The 19545-nt window shown below is 46.9% G+C and overlaps 1 protein-coding gene across 1 annotated transcript; it reads right to left on the bottom strand.

Annotated features, from left to right (window-relative positions):
- Positions 1-2688: 2688 nt before the first annotated feature.
- LOC125518042 (probable serine/threonine-protein kinase PBL9) lies at positions 2689-5296 on the bottom strand. The gene is made up of 4 exons (XM_048683005.1): positions 4627-5296; positions 4182-4533; positions 3109-3253; positions 2689-3045 (listed from the first exon to the last, which is right to left on the bottom strand). The coding sequence occupies exons 1-4, from the start codon at positions 5294-5296 to the stop codon at positions 2689-2691; spliced, it is 1524 nt and encodes a 507-aa protein (XP_048538962.1).
- Positions 5297-19545: the final 14249 nt, after the last annotated feature.

Here is a 19545-nt window from a genome sequence, read left to right as displayed (position 1 = left end):
AATGTTTTTGGAAATCAACACATTTTTTTATGCTTTCCAAGAAGCAACACCAAATGCCATTAACTTGAAAGGACAGACGGAGGATGATAAATCCATTGTGAAGAACAATAAAAAACTAGGACTAGAAAGACACTGCATTTTACATTTTGACAAAGAATCAAAAAATGAGGGTAGTCTAGAGAGAGATGAATCCACATTCAAGGACTTAATAGCTAAGATAGCATACAATAACTCCAAGTTGGGGTGGTGTTCGTAAAATAAAAGAACACACTATTGACGGTAACCATATAAGCTTTCTTGATGTATTTTGTTCATCTTTTATAATTGTGCACCTCTCTACTTGCTATGAATGTTTTTGCAGGAGCAAGCGAAAAAGTTGAGGATGACGAACTCACTGTAGTGTATACTATAGGGACTAGGAGAAGGAGCACAATTTGTGTTGTACATATCGACGAAGACTCAAGAACTGAAGGTAGTCAGGAAACAAATATTTCAAAAAAAAAAAGGAATCATCAAGGCCCAAGAGGAAGTGTACTATAAATCGCAATGCGCAAGTATTGCTATTGATCCAATAAACAATCAACATGAATGGGAGTCCAAACAAGAGGGTACACAGGAACAAAATGAATCTAGGCTCCCGAACAAGTCATAGTGAGATTTATAAAAAATCATGAAAAACAAACACCCATAAGTCTGGTTTTTCAACAACTCGACAGACGGGGTACAAATCACTAGATATTTAATCATTTAGGATGTAATACAATAGACGGAAATTTAAGATTTGTAATTCATTTTAACGTTGTAGTTATTTTAGAGGTTGTTTCTAATAATTTTTGACCTATACCTTTGTTAGGAAAATTATATTCTCTATCAACAGTGAATGTTTGGTGTATCCTTAAGTGTTCAAAACAATTCAATCTTAGCCACCTTTGTTGCTTGCGGTACGAAGAAACCTATTGATGGACAAAAGATATATTCTTGACGGGGATGATACTTGAATTTCATGAGCGAAAATGGAAGTGCCACATGTTGGAGAAAATCAACTATATAAGCCCATGGTCATTCCTCTCCCAGCCACGACAGGACGTCATCTCAGTTGCCAATGTGTGACTCTCTACAGAAAATACAACTATTACCAGTTTAAATTTAAATCCACTAATAATGAAATATGTCAGGAAATTCTATGGGGGCAATGTTAACTAATCAAGAAGAATTATACATTATAACAAAAACTAATTGTTGAGTATTCAATCTTCTCAAGTGATTCTGACAACATTAATTGAATCAAGCAGGGCAATAGTACTACCTAAATAAGGAAAAAGGTAAAATGGCTTCTCTTGAGTATTAAATACAACAATCAGAATTATTACAACCGAACAAAATTCTTTATATGGAGTAGAATTCAACCACATGTGAATTCTTTATATTAGTATAAAGACATCCATTTTTCTAACTGGACATCAAACTTTTAGAATGGATCTAACTCCATTAGTATATGTATTAACACGAATAAATGTGGTAAATGAAAACAGATGAAAAACCATGAATAACCATGTCATGCTTTACATGAATACCCATGTCGTGCTTTCTGCGGAAATTCATGTTTGTTAGGGCAATAAATATGCTAGCCCTTGCGAATACACGGGTTGACGACTAGTAGTCCTAACAGTTTATCAGCGTTGTCACGCGCAGTTGGAGGCTTTGAGAGCGTACTGTGTTCACCTGGAGCCAGTGTCTGCCGTCAAAAATAAGGCAATGTTCTACCGATCGAAAAGGAAGACTGCAGACAAGGGAGAGAAGCAAGTGAAGCGCTCCAGCAGAACCAGTAGCGTCTCTTCTCTGTTAGAACGATGTGAACGCCTGGGATCATAATTCGTGTGCAGCGCCTGGGTCGAAGCGGACGGGCGAACGCCTGGGATCACCGCTAGTATTTTGTTTCTTATTTTCTGAACCAGTTTCTTATTTTCTGAACGCCTGGATTCAGTCCACATCTCTGACTTGCAAGCAAGCAGGATAGCAACAAGTACTCCCGGAAGGCAGCTACATGGAAGGGGTTTAGCTGCTCTGTTTCTGACTACTTCTGATCCTGTTTCATCGCTAGCTCTTCACTGGACAGAGACACACATTCAGTCCATGCGCAACATTAATGACTTGCAAAATCAGAAGAATGGAAATAAAAGAATAGCAAAATAACAGCCAAGTGTGCCGCTGTTTAGGATCCTAAAGAATAGCAACATGGACAGAGCAGCAAGGCTGGAAGGATGGGACTAAAGTTCAATATTTCGCCCATATTTAGGGTCCTTCTATTCTGTTACCGCTGTTTTCAAAAGAATGTACATTCAACTTGTATAATATAACAATGTTGAGAACTTCCTATTCCTAATCATTTTAAGCTGAGTTTAATACAAAGATTATCCGAATTATCTCAATTACTTCATTTAGAATGGCAACATACCAGAATTATCCATTCCAATGCCAGATTTGAATTAACGGAAGCATATCTGAGACCTGGGGAAGCCTTTTGGTATAATCTGAAAGGAAGTTCATGGCTCTCCAGAAACTGGTTTAATGTTCACTTCCTCATCATCCCCAATCGAGTCCACCTTGACCATCTACAACACAAGCAAAATGGACAAAATCAACAAGACATTTACTTCCTTGAGCCACAGAATATTTCTAGCTTGTAAATCAACTCTTGATCTTACTGAAGCCTTCGGTAAATTTGCCTTCTAGTTGGGTTTCGCTGCTCGACTGAGATGCAGAGATCAGCTGCTGCAGGACCTCCCTGAGCCTCCTAATGACCCTGATCACCTGAGACATCTCACTGATTTGGTGGAACTTGAGCCCTCTGACCCACAAATAGACAGCTTCCATTAGATCAGGCCGGAAATGACTCCACGGACAATCTGGATCTGTTGTCACCATTGACAACTCAGACAGTAGTATATTAGGTGCCTTGCATTCATGCTGGAGGTTTGCAACACTCTGTTGTGCCTCTTGCCACTGGTAGACTCTTCCCTTGGTTTTGGGGCATCCTGAAGCTTTCTTGTCAAACAAAACACAAAAGCAGAGCCACCATCTTGTCTACAGTAGAATCTTTCAAAGTACCACTGAACATAGCTCTGTCAATGTCAGTTCATCCGCTGAGCTGATCTCATATGCCACTTTGCCCTTCACTTCAGAGGCCGGGGTGCTCCCCTTTGCGAAAAAAATACCGCCCTTCACTTGGACTACATCCTCACTGGTGATGTATCTGAAACAAAAAGGATGCGCCCAATAAGAATTCACGAAAAGAAATGGATATTGACACAGCATATAAGTTCTTTAAATTCAAGCAGACAAGAACAAAATCTTTCACAGAATCACCATACAAACTACACTGCAATTTACAATAACTCAGAAGGGGAGGTTACATTTAATACTACAGTCTACCGGTTACTGATTATCCAATTTAGTAAAATAGTTGTGTTCTACATTTGTGTTCTACATGAGGTGCCCAAGAAAATCACAAATTTGCTCTGCTGAAAATGTTAACAGTGGGAATACTTCCTAAATTCGAGAAGTTGTCAGAAACATACTGTGTTGCCTACTTAACTCAGTATTCTGTTACAGGAAAGTCCATCTCGCAAGTTCCAAATGAGCAAGCACTCGAATGACTAAAAATCATTGTAGCAGACAGGAACACAACAAACTCTGTTTCCATAGCATTATGAACAACGTACACGGATAAAAGCAAGTAAATGACATTAGTATGGGAGGAAGCAACATTTTGTTATAAAGGTGCTGCAATCAGGGATGTTTCTTTTTCTTTCATTTTTTCATGTGAACAATAGGGAAGGCCCTTGCTTATTCTTATTTTTATTTTATTTTACTAAAAAAGGCTTTCGCACCATTTTATATATAAAGCAATGATCATCAACAACCCGGTACAAACGCACGCCACCACACCACACGCACACACCCAAGGCAGGATACATAGGCGCTGAGTGCAGCAACACCACCCTTAGAACCGTGGGTTCCAAGGCGGCGCCTTCAGGAATGCTCAACGTGTCGCCCCCCGTGTCGCCAGAGGAGGGCGATGCGGGGGTGGGATCGTGCTCGACCCTGTTAAGCCAGTCAGATGGCGCGTCTTTTATTTTCTTAAAGTAACTAAGGCACTTGGTTTTAGCCTGTGGCCTTACAGGATGAGGAGGCCACGGAATGGGCCACGCCCACGGCTGCGGCGGAGTTGTTTGAGAGCCATCTGCATGGACGGCCTTTGCTTCAGATCCCCAACGGTACAATCCACACCCAGCCTGAACACGGCCGCCATCTCCTCCATGTACCGCGCTTGATCAGGGATGCCCTTGTCCACGACAATCTTGAACATTTTCAGATGGTTTGCCATCAATTCATTGCAGTTGTCCTGAGCCCAAATCGCCAATAGACCATCTGCTCCATTGGCCAACTTCCCTGTGACTAGCTCCAGCAGCAGCACGCCGAAGCTGTAAATGTCTACCTTCTCCGTCAGCTGGCTTGCCGCGACACCATACTCTGCAAGTAATTAACTACTATCAGTACAAGTTAAAAGGCCAAGCTAGTTAATTAAGACAGAATTCCATTGCGTGGATCTATGGCCTGGCGTACCTGGAGCTGCATACCCAAAGTTACCAACTGGAATGTCCCCGATCGGCAATGGTTGGTTAAGCCCGGCAATGTTCATCTGCGCAATGCCAAAGCTGGCTATCACGGCCTTGAAATTCTGAGCAAGCAAGATGTTTTCAGAGTTGATGTTGTGGTGGACAATCGGTCTGTTGCATCGGTGATGCAAGTGGCAGAGCCCTTGGGCCACGCCGATGGCGATAGCAATCCTCTGCGGCCAGCTCAGTGGCTGCTCGCCTCCCTCCCGCCGGTGGAGCCAGTAGTCAAGGCTGCCATTCACCGGGTACTCGTAGACGAGCATGATCGCGTCTTCCCTCTGGATGAAGTGTAGCACATTGATGATGTTGTCATGAGAGATGCTGGCTAACAGAGTCATCTCCAACTTGCAGCGGTTCTTGACATTGTCATCCACTAGGAGTGCTGGGTTTGCATTCTGGAACTTCTTGACCAGCAGCGTAGTCGGGAGACCGATGCCAGCGGCTCCCTGCACGTGGACAATGTACAGTTGTTCGTCCTCCCCAATCCTTCTGCTAGCCCACATGCTTCTCTGATTATTTTCAGTAAGGCTGTCGACTATGCCTTGATCGTTGCACTCGATAGGCGGCGGCGGTGCCGCATGACGGCTGCTGCGCTTGAACCACCGTGATCCGGGCATTTCCAGCAGCGACAAGGGGGGTCAACCTGCAGCTATGAGAGGCAGAGAGAGATGCATGTCGGTGATTAGTTTGGCAGGCACAAGAAATTAAAGATGGGTGAATCATCTGAAGAAATTTCTACCAGGATGATTCATTCAATTACCAGTGAAAAACAGATGGTAAAATTCATAACCCAGCTGTAGTATCTGGCTGACCTGCTGCTGTAGTGTAGTGTAGTGTAGTGTAGTATAGGAGGGGTTCAAATTCAGTTAATGTTGCTGTTTACCGGTAACTAGAAGATAGGAGAGCAGCACAAAAAGAAATGAATTTGGAGGCGGTCGGAGCCGGAGAAGACGGTGATGAATTCGGTTTGGGAATTGACACGGGACACGTACCGTGGAACGGCCAGTCGTGGTGCCGTCCGACCATGGCTTCGGCGGCACACCAGCCGCAGCCGCATCTCCCGTACCGGCACACCCGTCTCCGGCGTGCGGTACGGACACAGGCACAGCAGCTGCATCTGCCTCCCACGGCGGCCTACTGTCCCCGTCCCAGCTCGCTTGAGCAACAACCACAGCGACAACGGCGAACGCCTCCATGGTATCCTCCGGATCCACAACGCCAAGAGAGCGTGGATGGGAGGGGATTAGGGTGGGGGAGAAGAAGACCATGGCTGGGAGTCGTGGTATGTACGTTGGCAAGAAGGGATGGCGTGGGGAAAGGAGGAGAAGGAAGAAGAAGAAGAAGAAGAAGAAGAAGAAGAAGAAGAAGAAGAAGAAGAAGAAAAAGAAGAAGATAGAAATGAGGTGGGAGGCAGGGCTCCATTTATATATCGGGCATATAAGTATACGTGTGCTGCTGGGACGTAGCAGTACCACTAAAACTTTTGGGTTCAAAAGAATAAATAAAAACTAGGTAGTATGGTTTTGTGCCAAGAGACTCGAAAACAAAACCATGGATACGTGGCAGGGTTCAAAAAATTCGACTAAATTTTGGCAAGGTTGTCCAACATGCATTTGTAAAAAAAAAATGAGATTACGTACAGTTGCACTGACACTCAATATATATACCTCGGTTCAGCCGCCGCCGTCGCTGTCTATGGCAGTACAGTACAGTAATGCTCTGTATCTCCACTCCATTCGGATGGGGAGGCCTACCCCTTGCTCCTGCCCAAGCGGAAGTTGTTAGTTTTCGTGTTCACTTCGTGTTCACGGGACAGATTATAGGCGGTGAAACCGAGGCCATCACTTTGGAAAGTGCACAACGGACACAACAAGTCCATGTCGAGAGCTAGTTGGGGCAGGCGAAGAGTCCAATGCGTCAAGCATTGGCCTTATTCTGATCAGGAGAGATCGTCCATCGCCAATGTTAGAATAATTTCAAGGTCATCGTGGATCCAGACAAGCAATCACACGGACACAAGAAACTACACACAGAGATTTATTAACGAAATTCACAAACATGACTACACCACATCCAGAGGCATGATTACAGGCTCCCTCCCCATATACCAATCATTCGATACAAGTCGGTGATAGGGGCGCAGACCGTCCCTCTCGTGATCTCTGTCTTAGCCTAACTTGATTCTGATGGCTTGGAAAGTTTAGACATGGTTGATGATGATTCTCGATCTTTCGTCCCCGGTGAAGTCATCAAAAAGTGTGTTTGCACACGAACACGTCACCGTGTACCCTCGACGCCAGGGCTGATGCGCACAGCTCACGTCAAAGGGGACCCGCACGGAAGCACGGCACACAAGCAATCCGACGGGAGCTTTTGTAGATCCGAAACCCCATGCGCCCGGGCGGCACCCCGTCTAGACGCACGGCGGCTATGGGCTTCCCTAGGCCGACTCGCTTGCCCCTAGAGCATCGATAATCGCTGCCCTTCAACGCGAAGAATGAACGAAGAACGGAAGAGAAAAAACAAGGGAGAGATGTAAAACTAGGGTAAAATGTGTTGGAAATATGAGGAATTTACCAAATGATTTTATTATCAGAGATACTAGATAAAGCACGACTAGTATAGTAGTGATAAAACAAGTCATGCGATTTGATAAAGAGAAGGTAAACAACATCTTCATATATGAAGTGTAACTAAACACATCTAGAGCAGATAGTATAGCAAGTTGCATATATGAAACAGAGTCTAACATATCTAGGGCAAACACTAGAACAAGGAAGTGTAGCAGGGTCTCTAACAGAAAGAGGAAGAACACGTACGGGACAGCAGCAGCAGAAGCACTGGACTTGGGGTCGACATCCTCTCCAGCCATGTCGTCGATGAGATTGTCGACGTCGGGGAAGAAGTCATCATTGGGGAAGTAGTTGTCGGAGTCCATGATGGAAAAGTCAGTAGTCGCGCGGAGCGCTCCCCAAAAACCTTATCACCCTTCTCCCGTACAGGACTCAGAGTGGTGCGGTTTTGGAGGCCTATTGTCCCGACTCGCGGTGCACGCCGCAAGCCGGGATGAGGAAGATAGCAGCAGCTCAGAGATTGGGACCGGTGGCGAGAGGAAGAAGAAGTTCTGGTGCACCTCTCTGAGAGGAGCGACCTCCCTTTTATAGGCGCAAGAGAAGGAGGCGAGAGGGCAGCGACTGGAGGCGAAACGAAGAGACAGAGATGAAGCGAACAACCAGCAGCCGAAGGGCTACACCGTTCGCATTCGAACTCCACTTTCGCAAAAATCTTTTCAGCTTCCGTGTGACCTTTCGTATGCCCGTAGTGCGTGGCAAAAATTTAGACATCGGCTCATTCCCGCAACCCGCAGCACGGCGTGGCGTGGCGTGGCGAGGCGGGCGGCGGAGGAGGAGCGCACGTGGATGTCCCTCTTGTTCTCATGCTCATACAAGTGGGGAAAGAACCTCCCTTATAAAGAGGTCCAACTCCCTCTAAACTAGCAATGTGGGACTAAACTTTAGTTCCACCTCTTGCCTTGCACGAATGGGCTGCGTGGGCCTCTAGGATTTATTAGAAATTTCTGAAACTGCTTATTGGGCTAGGCCCAAAATAGATAAAATTCCAGCAATCCCCTGCCAGATCCCAGAGGCACACAAAATTTGCCTTTGGTTCCAAAACACTGTTTTATATACTGGTACTGCAGTGGAGACTGTTAAGTTGAACTTCCACCTAGAACTCTATGCTACACTAGTAAGCAACTTGAACAGTGAACTGGGCCTTGAACTGCAAGTTTTCTGCGAATCTAGCTTCACATAAAGCCTTGACCGATACGTGGCTACCGTGGGTCTTCCCCGCGGGTGGAGCTTATGCGTCATACTCCGAGACTTTTCATGAGTTTATTAGAGAGAACCATACTCTCATAGATTGCGACGTTTAACAATGAGACTCATATAGGTGCGTTCTTCAAAAGATGTTCTGCAGGACGACATCTCTGCTTCAATGAGCCACTTAGAACACATTAAGAAATACATCAACCTGCCATGCAGATTAGGAGAGTATTCCATCTTCATGGAGTGGTATTGTTAATAGTAAGGATACTCTCCTCTCAGTTGATCAACAACTTGTCTTCCACATCTAATTCACGGGATCTCCGATCACAAAGAATAGGTTACCACTGTGAACAACTCATATTGTGGGTCTCATACCCATCTCCCCCGATGCATTATCTATCACATTACGTGATAGACCCTTTGTAAAAGGATCTGCCAGATTTTTATACGTTTGGATATAATCCAATGCAATAACTCCGGAGTTTCTCATTTTCCTGACAGACTTTAACCTTCTCTGAACGTGTCTTGATGACTTCATGTTATCCTTTGAGCTGCTCACTTTCATGATCACAGTTTGATTGTCGCAGTTCATAAGGATACCCGATACATGTTTCTCAACAACCGGCAAGTCATTCAAGAGTCGGCGAAGCCAATCTGCTTCGACCGTAGCTGTATCTAGTGCTGTGAGTTCTGCTTCCATTGTTGACCTCGTTAAGATGGTCTGCTTGCAAGACTTCCAAGATACAGCGCCACCTCGATGAGTGAATACATAACCGCTCGTGGCCTTTATCTCATCAGCATCTGAGATCTAGTTTGAGTCACTATACCCTTCAAGCACCTTTCGGTGTCCGGTGTAGTGAATTCCATAATTCGCAGTGCCTTTCAAATAATGCAAAACTCTCTCTAGAGCTTTCCAATGCACATCTCCTGGTTTTGAGACAAATCGACTCAGTTTGCTAACAGTGAAAGAGATGTCAGGTCTTGTAGCACTTGCTAAGTACATAAGTGAGCCAATAATCTGAGAATATTTCAATTGATCTCTAGCAATTCTTCGATTCTTTCGAAGTAACACACTCGCATCTGATGGTGTTGGAGAGGGCTTGCAGTCACTATAGCCAAAGTGACTCAAGATCTTTTCCACATAGTGGGATTGAAGCAATGTAATCTCACCATGATCGTCTCTCAACAACTTGATGTTTAGAATGACATCAGCCACTCCTAAATCCTTCATCTCAAAACAACGAGATAGGAAATCCTTGACCTCCTTGATAACATTCAGATTTGTTCTGAAAATTAGTATGTCATCAACATACAAGCAAAGGATAACTCCCTCGCCCCCACCATGGCGATAGTACACACATTTGTTAGCTTCGTTCACAACAGAGCCTGCAGCTGTTAAAGTTCTTTCAAACTTCTCATGCCACTGTTTGGGTGCTTGCTTGAGTCCATAAAAAGACTTCAGCAACTTGCGCACTTTTCCTTCCTGACCATCTAGTACAAACCCATCTGGTTGTTCCATATAAATTTTCTCGTCCAACTCTCCATTTAGGAAAGCAGTCTTAACATCCATTTGATGAATGAGAAGACCATGTGAGGCAGCTAGTGAAAGTAGAACTCGAATAGTGGTCAGTCGAGCCACATGTGAGTAAGTATCAAAGAAGTCTTCACCTTCCTTTTGGGTATAACCCTTAACCACGAGCCGAGCCTTGTACTTTTCAATAGTATCATCAGGCCTAAGCTTCTTCTTGAATACCCATTTGCATCCTATAGGTTTGCACCCATAAGGACGATCAGTTATCTCCCAATTTTAATTCGCCAAGATGGAATCCATCTCGCTACGAATTGCTTCCTTCCAGTAGTCAGCATCTTCAGATGCATAGGCCTCTGAAATAGAACTGGGAGTGTCATCTATGAGATACAGAAGAAAATCATCACCAAAGGACTTTGCAGTCCTCTGTATCTTGCTCCTAGTAGGAACTTCATTGTTCTCCTCCACAGGACTTTCAAAGTGTTCCATCGAAATTGCAGGTTCAGTAATTGTAACTGGTTCCTGATTCGATGAACTAGGCATCTCCTGATTAGATGAGGTAGCCATATCCTTCATGGGAAAGATATCTTCAAAGAAAGTCACATCATTCGACTCCATGATCGTACCAACATGCATGTCAGGTACCTCAGATTTTACAACCATGAATCTATAGCCAATGCTATGAAAAGCATATCCCAGGAAAACACAATCCACAGTCTTCGGTCCAAGCTTCCGCTTCTTTGGAATTGGAATATTGACTTTCGCCAGACAACCCCATGTTCGTAGATAAGAGAGTTTAAACCTTTTCTTCTCCCATTCCTCGAATGGAGTTATCTCTTTGTTCTTTGTGGGAACTCAGTTTAGGACATGACATGCCGTCAATATCGCCTCCCCCCACCATGCCTTGGAGAGACCCGATGTGTAACATGGCGTTAACCAAATCAGTTAGAGTACGGTTCTTTCTTTCGGCCACCCCATTTGACTGAGGTGAATAAGGAGGCGTCCTCTCATGGATTATACCATGTTCCGCACAAAAAGCATCAAATTCATTCGAAAAATATTCTCCACCACAGTCGGACGTAAGCCTATTGATTTTTCGATCAAGTTGGTTTTCCACTTTAGCTTTATAGATCTTGAAAAATTTCAAAGCCTCATCCTTAGATTTCAGAAGATACACATGGTAGTATCTAGTGGAGTCTTCAATTAACGTCATGAAATATTTCTTTCCACCTTTTGTCAAAACACCATTCATTTCACATAGATCTGAATGTATGAGCTCTAGTGGTGCAAGATTTCTCGTTTCCGCAGTCGTGTGAGACTTACGAGGTTGCTTAGCTTGCACACACACTTGACACTTAGATCCCTTGACAGTGGTGAAACTAGGGATTAAGTTCAACTTCGCTAGTCGCGACATGCAACCAAAGTTAACATGACAAAGACGTGAATGCCACACATTTGATTCACTATTATTGCAAATATGATTAACAACTTTATTGCAAACGTCTGATAAGGATAAACGAAACAGGCCTCCTGACTCATAGCCTTTACCAACAAAGGATCCATACTTGGATATTACAAATTTATTCGACTCAAAGACAAGCTTATAGCCATCTCTACACAGAAGAGATCCGCTAACAAGATTTTTATTGACGGAGGGGACATAATGCACGTTCTTTAGCCGCACGATCTTCCCAAAGTAAACTTCAGATCGACCGTGCCAACACCACGAAAAGAAGCACTTGAACCGTTGCCCATCAGCACGGTTGAAGTCCCTACGGTCTGATAAGACAAAAACATGGAAATATCACCGCATACATGCACATTAGCACCCTTGTCAATCAACCAATCAGGAGAATAACATACTGAAAGAATAGTGGGAAATATACCATACCCAGCATCCCTCATGTCAGTGTCTCCAATGACAACATTAGCGGTCTTTCCGCCTTTCCCAGGATGACGCTTGTCATAGCGATTAGGACAAGTAGGAGCCCAGTGACCAGGATCCCCACACACATGACACGCACGTTTCTTCTTGTCATTCTTCTTCTTGAAGTTCATGTGTTGCACAACCTTGTTCTTCCCATGAAACTTTGCTTTACCATAAAACTTGCCCTTGTTCTTGAACTTGTGGGGCTGGAAGTTCTTCTTCTGTACCAGATTGGCACTAGATCCTCCCTCAATACCTCAAGCACATGTGTCCTTTGCTCTCGTCTTTTCTTCCACATCAAGAGTACCAATGAGATCCGGGACGGAAAACTACTGTCTCTTATGCTTCAGTAAGGTAGCAAAGTGATAATACCTCCGACAACAAACTTGTCCGGTAGCATACAATTGAAGTGCTCAAGTTCTCTAGCAAATGACTGCATCTCATGAGCTTGCTCAACCACGGAGCGCTCTTCAGTCATCCTGTAATCATAGAATTGCTCCATGATGTACAGCTCAGTGCCAGCATCCGATACCCCAAACTTGGCATTGAGTGCGTCCCACATATCTTTTCCATTATCAATTGACGCATAAGCATCAACTATGTTCTCACCAAGAACACTCAAGAGAGCAGCCTTAAACAGAGTATCCATTTTCTAAAAAGCTTGTGCTTGTTGAGCATCAAGCTCTCCTTCAGGTTTGCCAAGAGTAGCGTCATAGCAACTCATGGTTTGAAACCATAAGACAGCTCTCACGCGCCACCTCTTATAGTGGATACCCTCAAACATAGGAGGTTTCATGGAAGCAGCAAAACCACTCGGGGTAAATTGCCTATAATAAGGTTTTTGGATTGTTGGAAATATGAGCAATTTACCAAATGATTTTATTATCAAAGATACTAGATAAAGCACGACTAGTATAGTAGTGATAAAACAAGTCATGCGATTTAATAAAGAGTAAACAACATCTTCATATATGAACTGTAACTAAACACATATAAGACCAGGAACTTGGATGGCTCCTCTCCCACCTCTCCCCTCTCCCTCCAACAATGGCGACCTCTAATCTAGATCAATGGAGGGTGAGGGAGTCCTGGATTAGGGGGTGTCCGGGTAGCCGGACTATACCTTCAGCCGGACTCCTGGACTATGAAGATACAAGATTCAAGACTACGTCCAGTGTCCGGATGGGACTTTCCTTGGCGTGGAAGGCAAGCTTGGCGATGCGGATATTTAGATCTCCTACCATTGTAACCGACTTTGTGTAACCCTAACCCTCTCCGGTGCCTATATAAACCGGAGGGTTTTAGTCCGTAGGACAACGCAACATACAGCAATCATACCATAGGCTAGCTTCTAGGCTTTAGCCTCCTTGATCTCGTGGTAGATCTACTCTTGTAATACCCATATCATCAATATTAATCATGCAGGACGTAGGGTTTTACCTCCAAGAGGGCCCGAACCTGGGTAAAACATTGTGTCCCTCGTCTCCTGTTACCATCCTCCTAGACGCATAGTTCGGGACCCCCTACCCGAGATCCGCCGGTTTTGACACCGACATTGGTGCTTTCATGGAGAGTTCCTCTGTGTCGTCGCTTTTAGGCCCGATGGCTCCTTCGATCATCAACAGTGATGCAGTCCAGGGTGAGACTTTTCTCCCCGGACAGATCTTCGTCTTCGGCGGCTTCGCACTGCGGGCCAATTCGCTTGGCCACCTGGAGCAGATCGAAAGCTACGCCCCTGGCCATCAGGTCAGGTTTGGAAGTTTAAACTACACGGCTGACACTCGCGGGGACTTGATCTTCGACGGATTCGAGCCACAGCCGAGCGTGCCGCACTGTCTTGATGGGCAGGATCTAGCTCCGCCGCCGAATAGTGCCACGGAGGCCGCACACGCTTCGGCTCCGACCCTCAATTCGGAGCCGGCTGCGCCGATCGAGGATGAGCGGTTGGACGCCGCCTCGGGGGCTGCGATCCCAAAGGCGATCGAGCCGAACACCAGCCCCGCACCCCGCATGGCCCGTGACTCCGAGGGGCCGGATTCCTCTCCGGACTCCGAGCCCTCCGCGCGCCTGCCAATCGAATCCGATTGGGCGCCGATCATGGAGTTCACCGCCGCGGACATCTTTCAGCACTCGCCCTTCGGCGACATCCTGAAGTCACTAAAGTCTCTCTCTTTACCAGGAGAGCCCTGGCCGGACTACGGTCAGCAAGGATGGGATACGGACGATGAAGAAATTCAAAACCCACCCACCACCCATTTGGTAGCCACCGTCGATAATTTAAACGACGTGCTCAACTTCGACTCCGAAGACATCGACGGCATGGACGACGATGCAGGAGACGCATATGAACCAACGCCTATAGGGCATTGGACAGCCACCTCATCTCATGATGTGTACATGGTGGATACACCTAAAGGAAGCGACAACGAGGAACACGGGGATGGAACGAGGGATCGATCTCTCGAAAAACAATCAAAGCGTCGACGTAAACGCCGCTCCAAGCCCCGCCTCGATACAGACCCAGCCATAGAGCAGGATGAGCCGGCACACGACGAGCATGCCTTAGACCAACCGTCCAAACAGGGCAACTCGGATAAAGAAACCGAACAACCCTCCCCCAGCGAAAACGGCATTCCGGACGACCTTACGCTGGATAAGCCCACGGAGCAGAAGAACCTCCACAAAAGGCTCGTTGCAACCGCACGCAGCCTGAAAAAGCAGAAGCGGAAGCTAAAAACTGCGGAAGATGCACTCAGAATCAGATGGAGTAAAGTAATCAATACCGCAGACAAATACGGCGGCAGTCGCCACACTAAAAGCTATCCGAAGCGAAAGCTACTGCCCGAATTCGACGAAGTGGCCTTAGAGCCCTCGCATTCAAAAAGTAAGAAAGCCACCCGGTTGGATAGATGACCCCATGGCCAGCATAAAGCGGCAAGCGGCGCCGCACTTAAGCCGGCATGCGACCCACTCAAGGATTCGCATCGAAAAGATGGCCCAGCCAGGTCCATTTATGGGCCAAGAAAGCAAGCTCTCGTAAGCAATGCAATAAAGCCAGTATCCGAATCCGGCACACCCAAATACAGGGGCGCCGCACACCCCCTATGTTTCACCGATGAGGTCCTGGATTATGAATTTCTAGCGGGATTCAAACCCGTAAATATAGAGGCATACGATGGAACAACAGACCCTGGAGTCTGGATCGAGGATTATATCCTCCACATACATATGGCTAGAGGAGATGACCTCCACGCCATCAAATACTTACCCCTCAAGCTTAAAGGGCCAGCCCGGCATTGGCTTAAAAGCCTTCCTGAAAACACAATTGGAAGTTGGGAAGAGCTCGAGGATGCTTTCCGAGCAAATTTTCAAGGGACCTATGTCCGCCCTCCAGATGCAGACGATCTCAGTCACATAACTCAACAGCCCGGAGAGTCAGCTCGGCAATTCTGGAATAGATTTCTTACTAAAAAGAATCAGATAGTCGACTGTCCGGACGCCGAAGCCCTAGCAGCTTTTAGGCACAACGTTAGAGACGAATGGCTCGCCAGACACCTCGGCCAAGAAAACCCAAGAACAATGGCCGCATTGACAAGCCTCATGACCCGCTTTTGCGCAGGAGAGGACAGCTGGTTGGCAAGATGTAGCACTAGCGACCCAAGTACATCCGAAAATAGGGATGGAAACGGAAGACCGCGACGCAACAAGGATCGTCGCCGGACTAAGGAAAAGAGTCCGAAGAGCATGGCAGTCAACGCCGAATTCGAAAGCTCACGGCAGAATCAGAAAAAGCCGCCCCTCCAGGATAACAGAAATGATTTATCCAACCTAAACAAAATCTTGGACAGGATATGTCAAATACACAGTACTCCCGGGAAGCCTGCTAACCATACCCACAGAGATTGTTGGGTCTTCAAACAATCCGGCAGACTCAACACCGAACACAAGGGGCTCAACACACCAAGCGAAGACGATGACGAACCCCAAAAGCAGAGCACCAGGAAACAAAAGAATTTCCCACAAGAAGTAAAAAGAGTAAACTTACTTCACATAACAAAACGTGCGGCACCCATAAAGGTACGCGCCATACGGCCTATCCCAAAGGAGTCTCGCCACTGGTTGTCAAAACCAATCATCTTCGATCATCTGGACTATTCTAGAAGTATCAGGAACACAGGCTGGACTGCCTTGGTACTCGATCCAATAATTGACGGACTCCAGTTTACAAATGTCTTGATGGACGGCGGCAGTGGTCTAAACCTGATATATCAGGACACAATCCGCCACATGGGGATAGACCCAACAAGAATTCGCCACAGCCAAACCTCCTTTCAAGGGGTAACGCCAGGTCCGGACACCCATTGCATGGGTTTTCTCCGGCTCGAAGTTATATTCGGCTCCACTGATAACTTCCGCCGCGAAAAGCTAACTTTCCACATTGTCCCATTCTCAAGTCGCTATCAAGAACTGCTGGGACGCGAAGCTTTCGCCCGCTTTAACGCAATACCGCATTATGCATCTCTTACGCTTAAGATGCCCAATCCATGAGGCATCATCTCTTTGAAGGGGAAGCATTGAGTGCGCCTCCCCCGAGCGGAGGATTGTGCGGCCGCTTTAACATCCCCACAATAAAATGGCTTCACCAGCCAAAACATCTGAACAGGTCATTAAGACCACGGACACGGCTAGACGAGTCCGGCACAAAAGTATCATTGATAAAGGCTTAGTGGCCATATACCCCTGCTCTAGGGGCTCCGCACATATAACATAAGAGACAATAAAGCTCAATTTTACCTATTTCACTTTATACTTTGTTTATTTAATATAAATTTTGTTCGGCACGACCTTTTTTCAACTTAGTTCCTCTCTTTTACAGATGAATATCGTGCTGCGCCCGTCCAGGATACGGCACAAAGGAGACACAGGTGCAGACGTGCAGCAGGGACCCGTTCCAAGGATTCTTTTCAGATTAAGACCCTGCGTAAACCTTTTTTACTTCTCTTGTTGATACACATCCCCTGGTTCTCTCTAGTATAACCAAGGAGGAGGCTGGCGTCTTGGCATGTGGCCACGCCAGAATTTCTGCGCGTACCTGGACACTAGGGGCTTATACCTAAGGGCGTTGTCTCGCCCGCTCTCATAAAGACCGAATACCTTAGGGAGTGTTCGGCGTCGCGAGTTTGGCCTTATATGCATCAACTCCGAATCATGTCTTTGGTCAAATGTTGGGTTGCCCGGCTCCTGTGTTCGGCTGCCTTACGTTCCGCTCTATCGGCTAAGGCGGCACCAGGAGAACTACTGCGATTGTGCCCCGGTTCGGCCAGGCGAGAACCTCAGTAGAGAAAGCCGAAAACTGACTGTCATGATATAGCGTGAGACTGGTCAACCACTCGATGACTCTCCGGAATCTATAGGATTCCTCCGCATTAACGAAGGGCCGTTTCCCGGCCAGGCACACACACGCCCCGAATCCGGGCGAGCAGAGTCGCCACCAGGGGCTATCTAAGTAGTCCCACTGTCAAGCTCCTATGGCTAAGTGAAAGTGATAAAGCATTATAGTTTGATTGCCTAGTTCGCTTCGCTATCACCTCCTTTGTAGGACCAAGACGTTGGATCAAGTGTGAAAATGTGCCTTTTGCGAACACCCCCGCATTATCTGCGTGGGGGCTGAAGCCGACGACTGCCATCTTTCAGATTTTATATATTTTAAACGGCCGCATAGGAGGTGTTACAATACTTGCAGGCACAAGTATAAAAAGTTCCTACAATTTATCAAACTACCGTTTTACAAATGCTATTCGAACATAGCATCCTTCGAGCACTACGACTCTATTACACGAGCGCCTTGCAGAACTTCCTGAAAATAGTGCTCGGCAGGTACTCGGCTTCTGTCCGAATCTTGGGATGCAACAGCGGTGGTCTCCATTTCCGCCCAGTATGTCTTGACACGGGCAAGAGCCATCCGCGCACCCTCTATGCATGTTGACCTCTTAATTGCATTAATACGCGGCACCGCACCAAGGAACTGCTGCACCAAGCTGAAATAACTCTTCGGCTCCGATCTCCCCGGCCACAGGTGACTCATGACGCACTTCATGGCGAGTCCGGATAACCTATTCAGTTCGGCCCATTCAGCCAGACGATCGGCCACTGACAGTGGACGCTCTGGATCATGGAACTGCAACCAGAAAAGATTTTCCACTTCGCGATCTTCTTGATCTCGAAAGTGTTTGGTCCCATCAGCAGCACTCGCTGCCAAATCCAGATAGGTGTCCACTGTACTTCACAACCGGTCCAACGGAGCATGCTTCGGATCACAAAACTTCCTCCGCAACATAAAGGGCTTTCCAGCTGCGATCTCTCTAGTCTGACGCAGCTCCTCCTTCGCAGCTCTCATCGTAGAGCGAGCATCCTTGGCATCGGCAACGGCCTTCTCTAAGTCCGTCTGTCCCGCCCGGTCTTCTTTCTCAAGAAGCTTGCAACGGTCAGCAGCGCTTTTTAGCTTCACGGCCATCTCGGCCATTTCTTTCTTGCTTCGGCAGTGAGCAGCCTGTTCGGCTCTCAGCTCTTCAAGGGCCTTCTCGGCAGTCGCATCACTTTTTCTGGCTTGTTCCTTAGCTCGGGCAATTTCCGCCCAAAGACTCTCCATGGCGGCCGCACCATCTGTGTCAAGAACACACAACGTAAGATACTGGCATAAAGCTCCTCTTACTAGGTGCCGTCTGAGGAATTACATACCTTGAGCCTCATCAAGCCGCTTGTTGACGAGCGCGATGTCGGCATCTGCCACGTCAAGTTGCCGCTTTAGCTCGGCAAAATCATCAGTCCGGCTGGATTCCGGACACTTCGCCACCTACATACAAAGGCGAAATTTTAGACCTGGGATTATGATCCTCTGCGCGCCGTCACTTCTGACAACGCACAGAGTCTTAGGGGCTACTATCTACACAGGGCGCATCTTATTTATGCGCAACGGACAAAAGTGTACATTATCTAACGTACCTCAAAACCCGTCAGTAAACTTCTGACGGCCTCGTGCAATCCGCTTTCCGCGGACGAAATCCTTTCAATCACCATGCCCATCAATGCACGGTGCTCCTCTGAGATAGAAGCTCGCCCCAGCAGATTCTTCAGCTCCTCCGGCCGAGCACCAGACGGTGCCGGACTTGTCCTATGGCCTCTTTCGAAGGCCGGACGCGGAGAACCTTGGGGGGCCATATAGCTACCTTCCGCCCCTGCCGGATTCGGAGAAACCCTCCGTGACGACACCTCAGGGTCGCCCGCCTCGCTAGGTGGTGCGGCAGGGGGAGGCGTTCCGCTCTCCATCATCTCTGGAAGAAGGTCCCCCGAAGACGAGCTCTGCTGAGAAGGGTCGAGGTCCGAGCTACAAGGTAAAATTTCGGTTAATCTTCTCAGACATATAGCAAGGGTTTCTCTCATCTCTCAAAAAGAAAATCTTTCTCCACTTACGGCTCGCTGGAGGGCTCATCCCCTTGAGGGCATAATTCGGCCGAGGTACCCCCCGGCGTAGGACCCTCTGACGAGGATTTTCCCCCCGCTTTGAGGCCATGGTCTCCGGGTCTT

The sequence above is a fragment of the Triticum urartu genome, chromosome 7, assembly GCF_003073215.2.
Source record: "Triticum urartu cultivar G1812 chromosome 7, Tu2.1, whole genome shotgun sequence".
Lineage (NCBI taxonomy): Eukaryota > Viridiplantae > Streptophyta > Magnoliopsida > Poales > Poaceae > Triticum > Triticum urartu.
The sequence above is the reverse complement of the archived record's forward strand: the minus strand, read 5'-3'. Positions and strand labels throughout refer to the sequence as shown.

Bases quoted from the DNA above. Each gene is read 5' to 3' on its own strand.
- LOC125518042 (XM_048683005.1), bottom strand. From the start codon at position 5,296: ATGCCCGGATCACGGTGGTTCAAGCGCAGCAGCCGTCATGCGGCACCG. The intron at 4,534-4,626 runs GTACGCCAGGCC...AATTACTTGCAG, and splicing joins CTTTGGGTATGCAGCTCCAG to AGTATGGTGTCGCGGCAAGC. The intron at 3,254-4,181 runs GTAAGGCCACAG...TTTTTGTTTCAG, and splicing joins TTCCGTGGCCTCCTCATCCT to ATACATCACCAGTGAGGATG.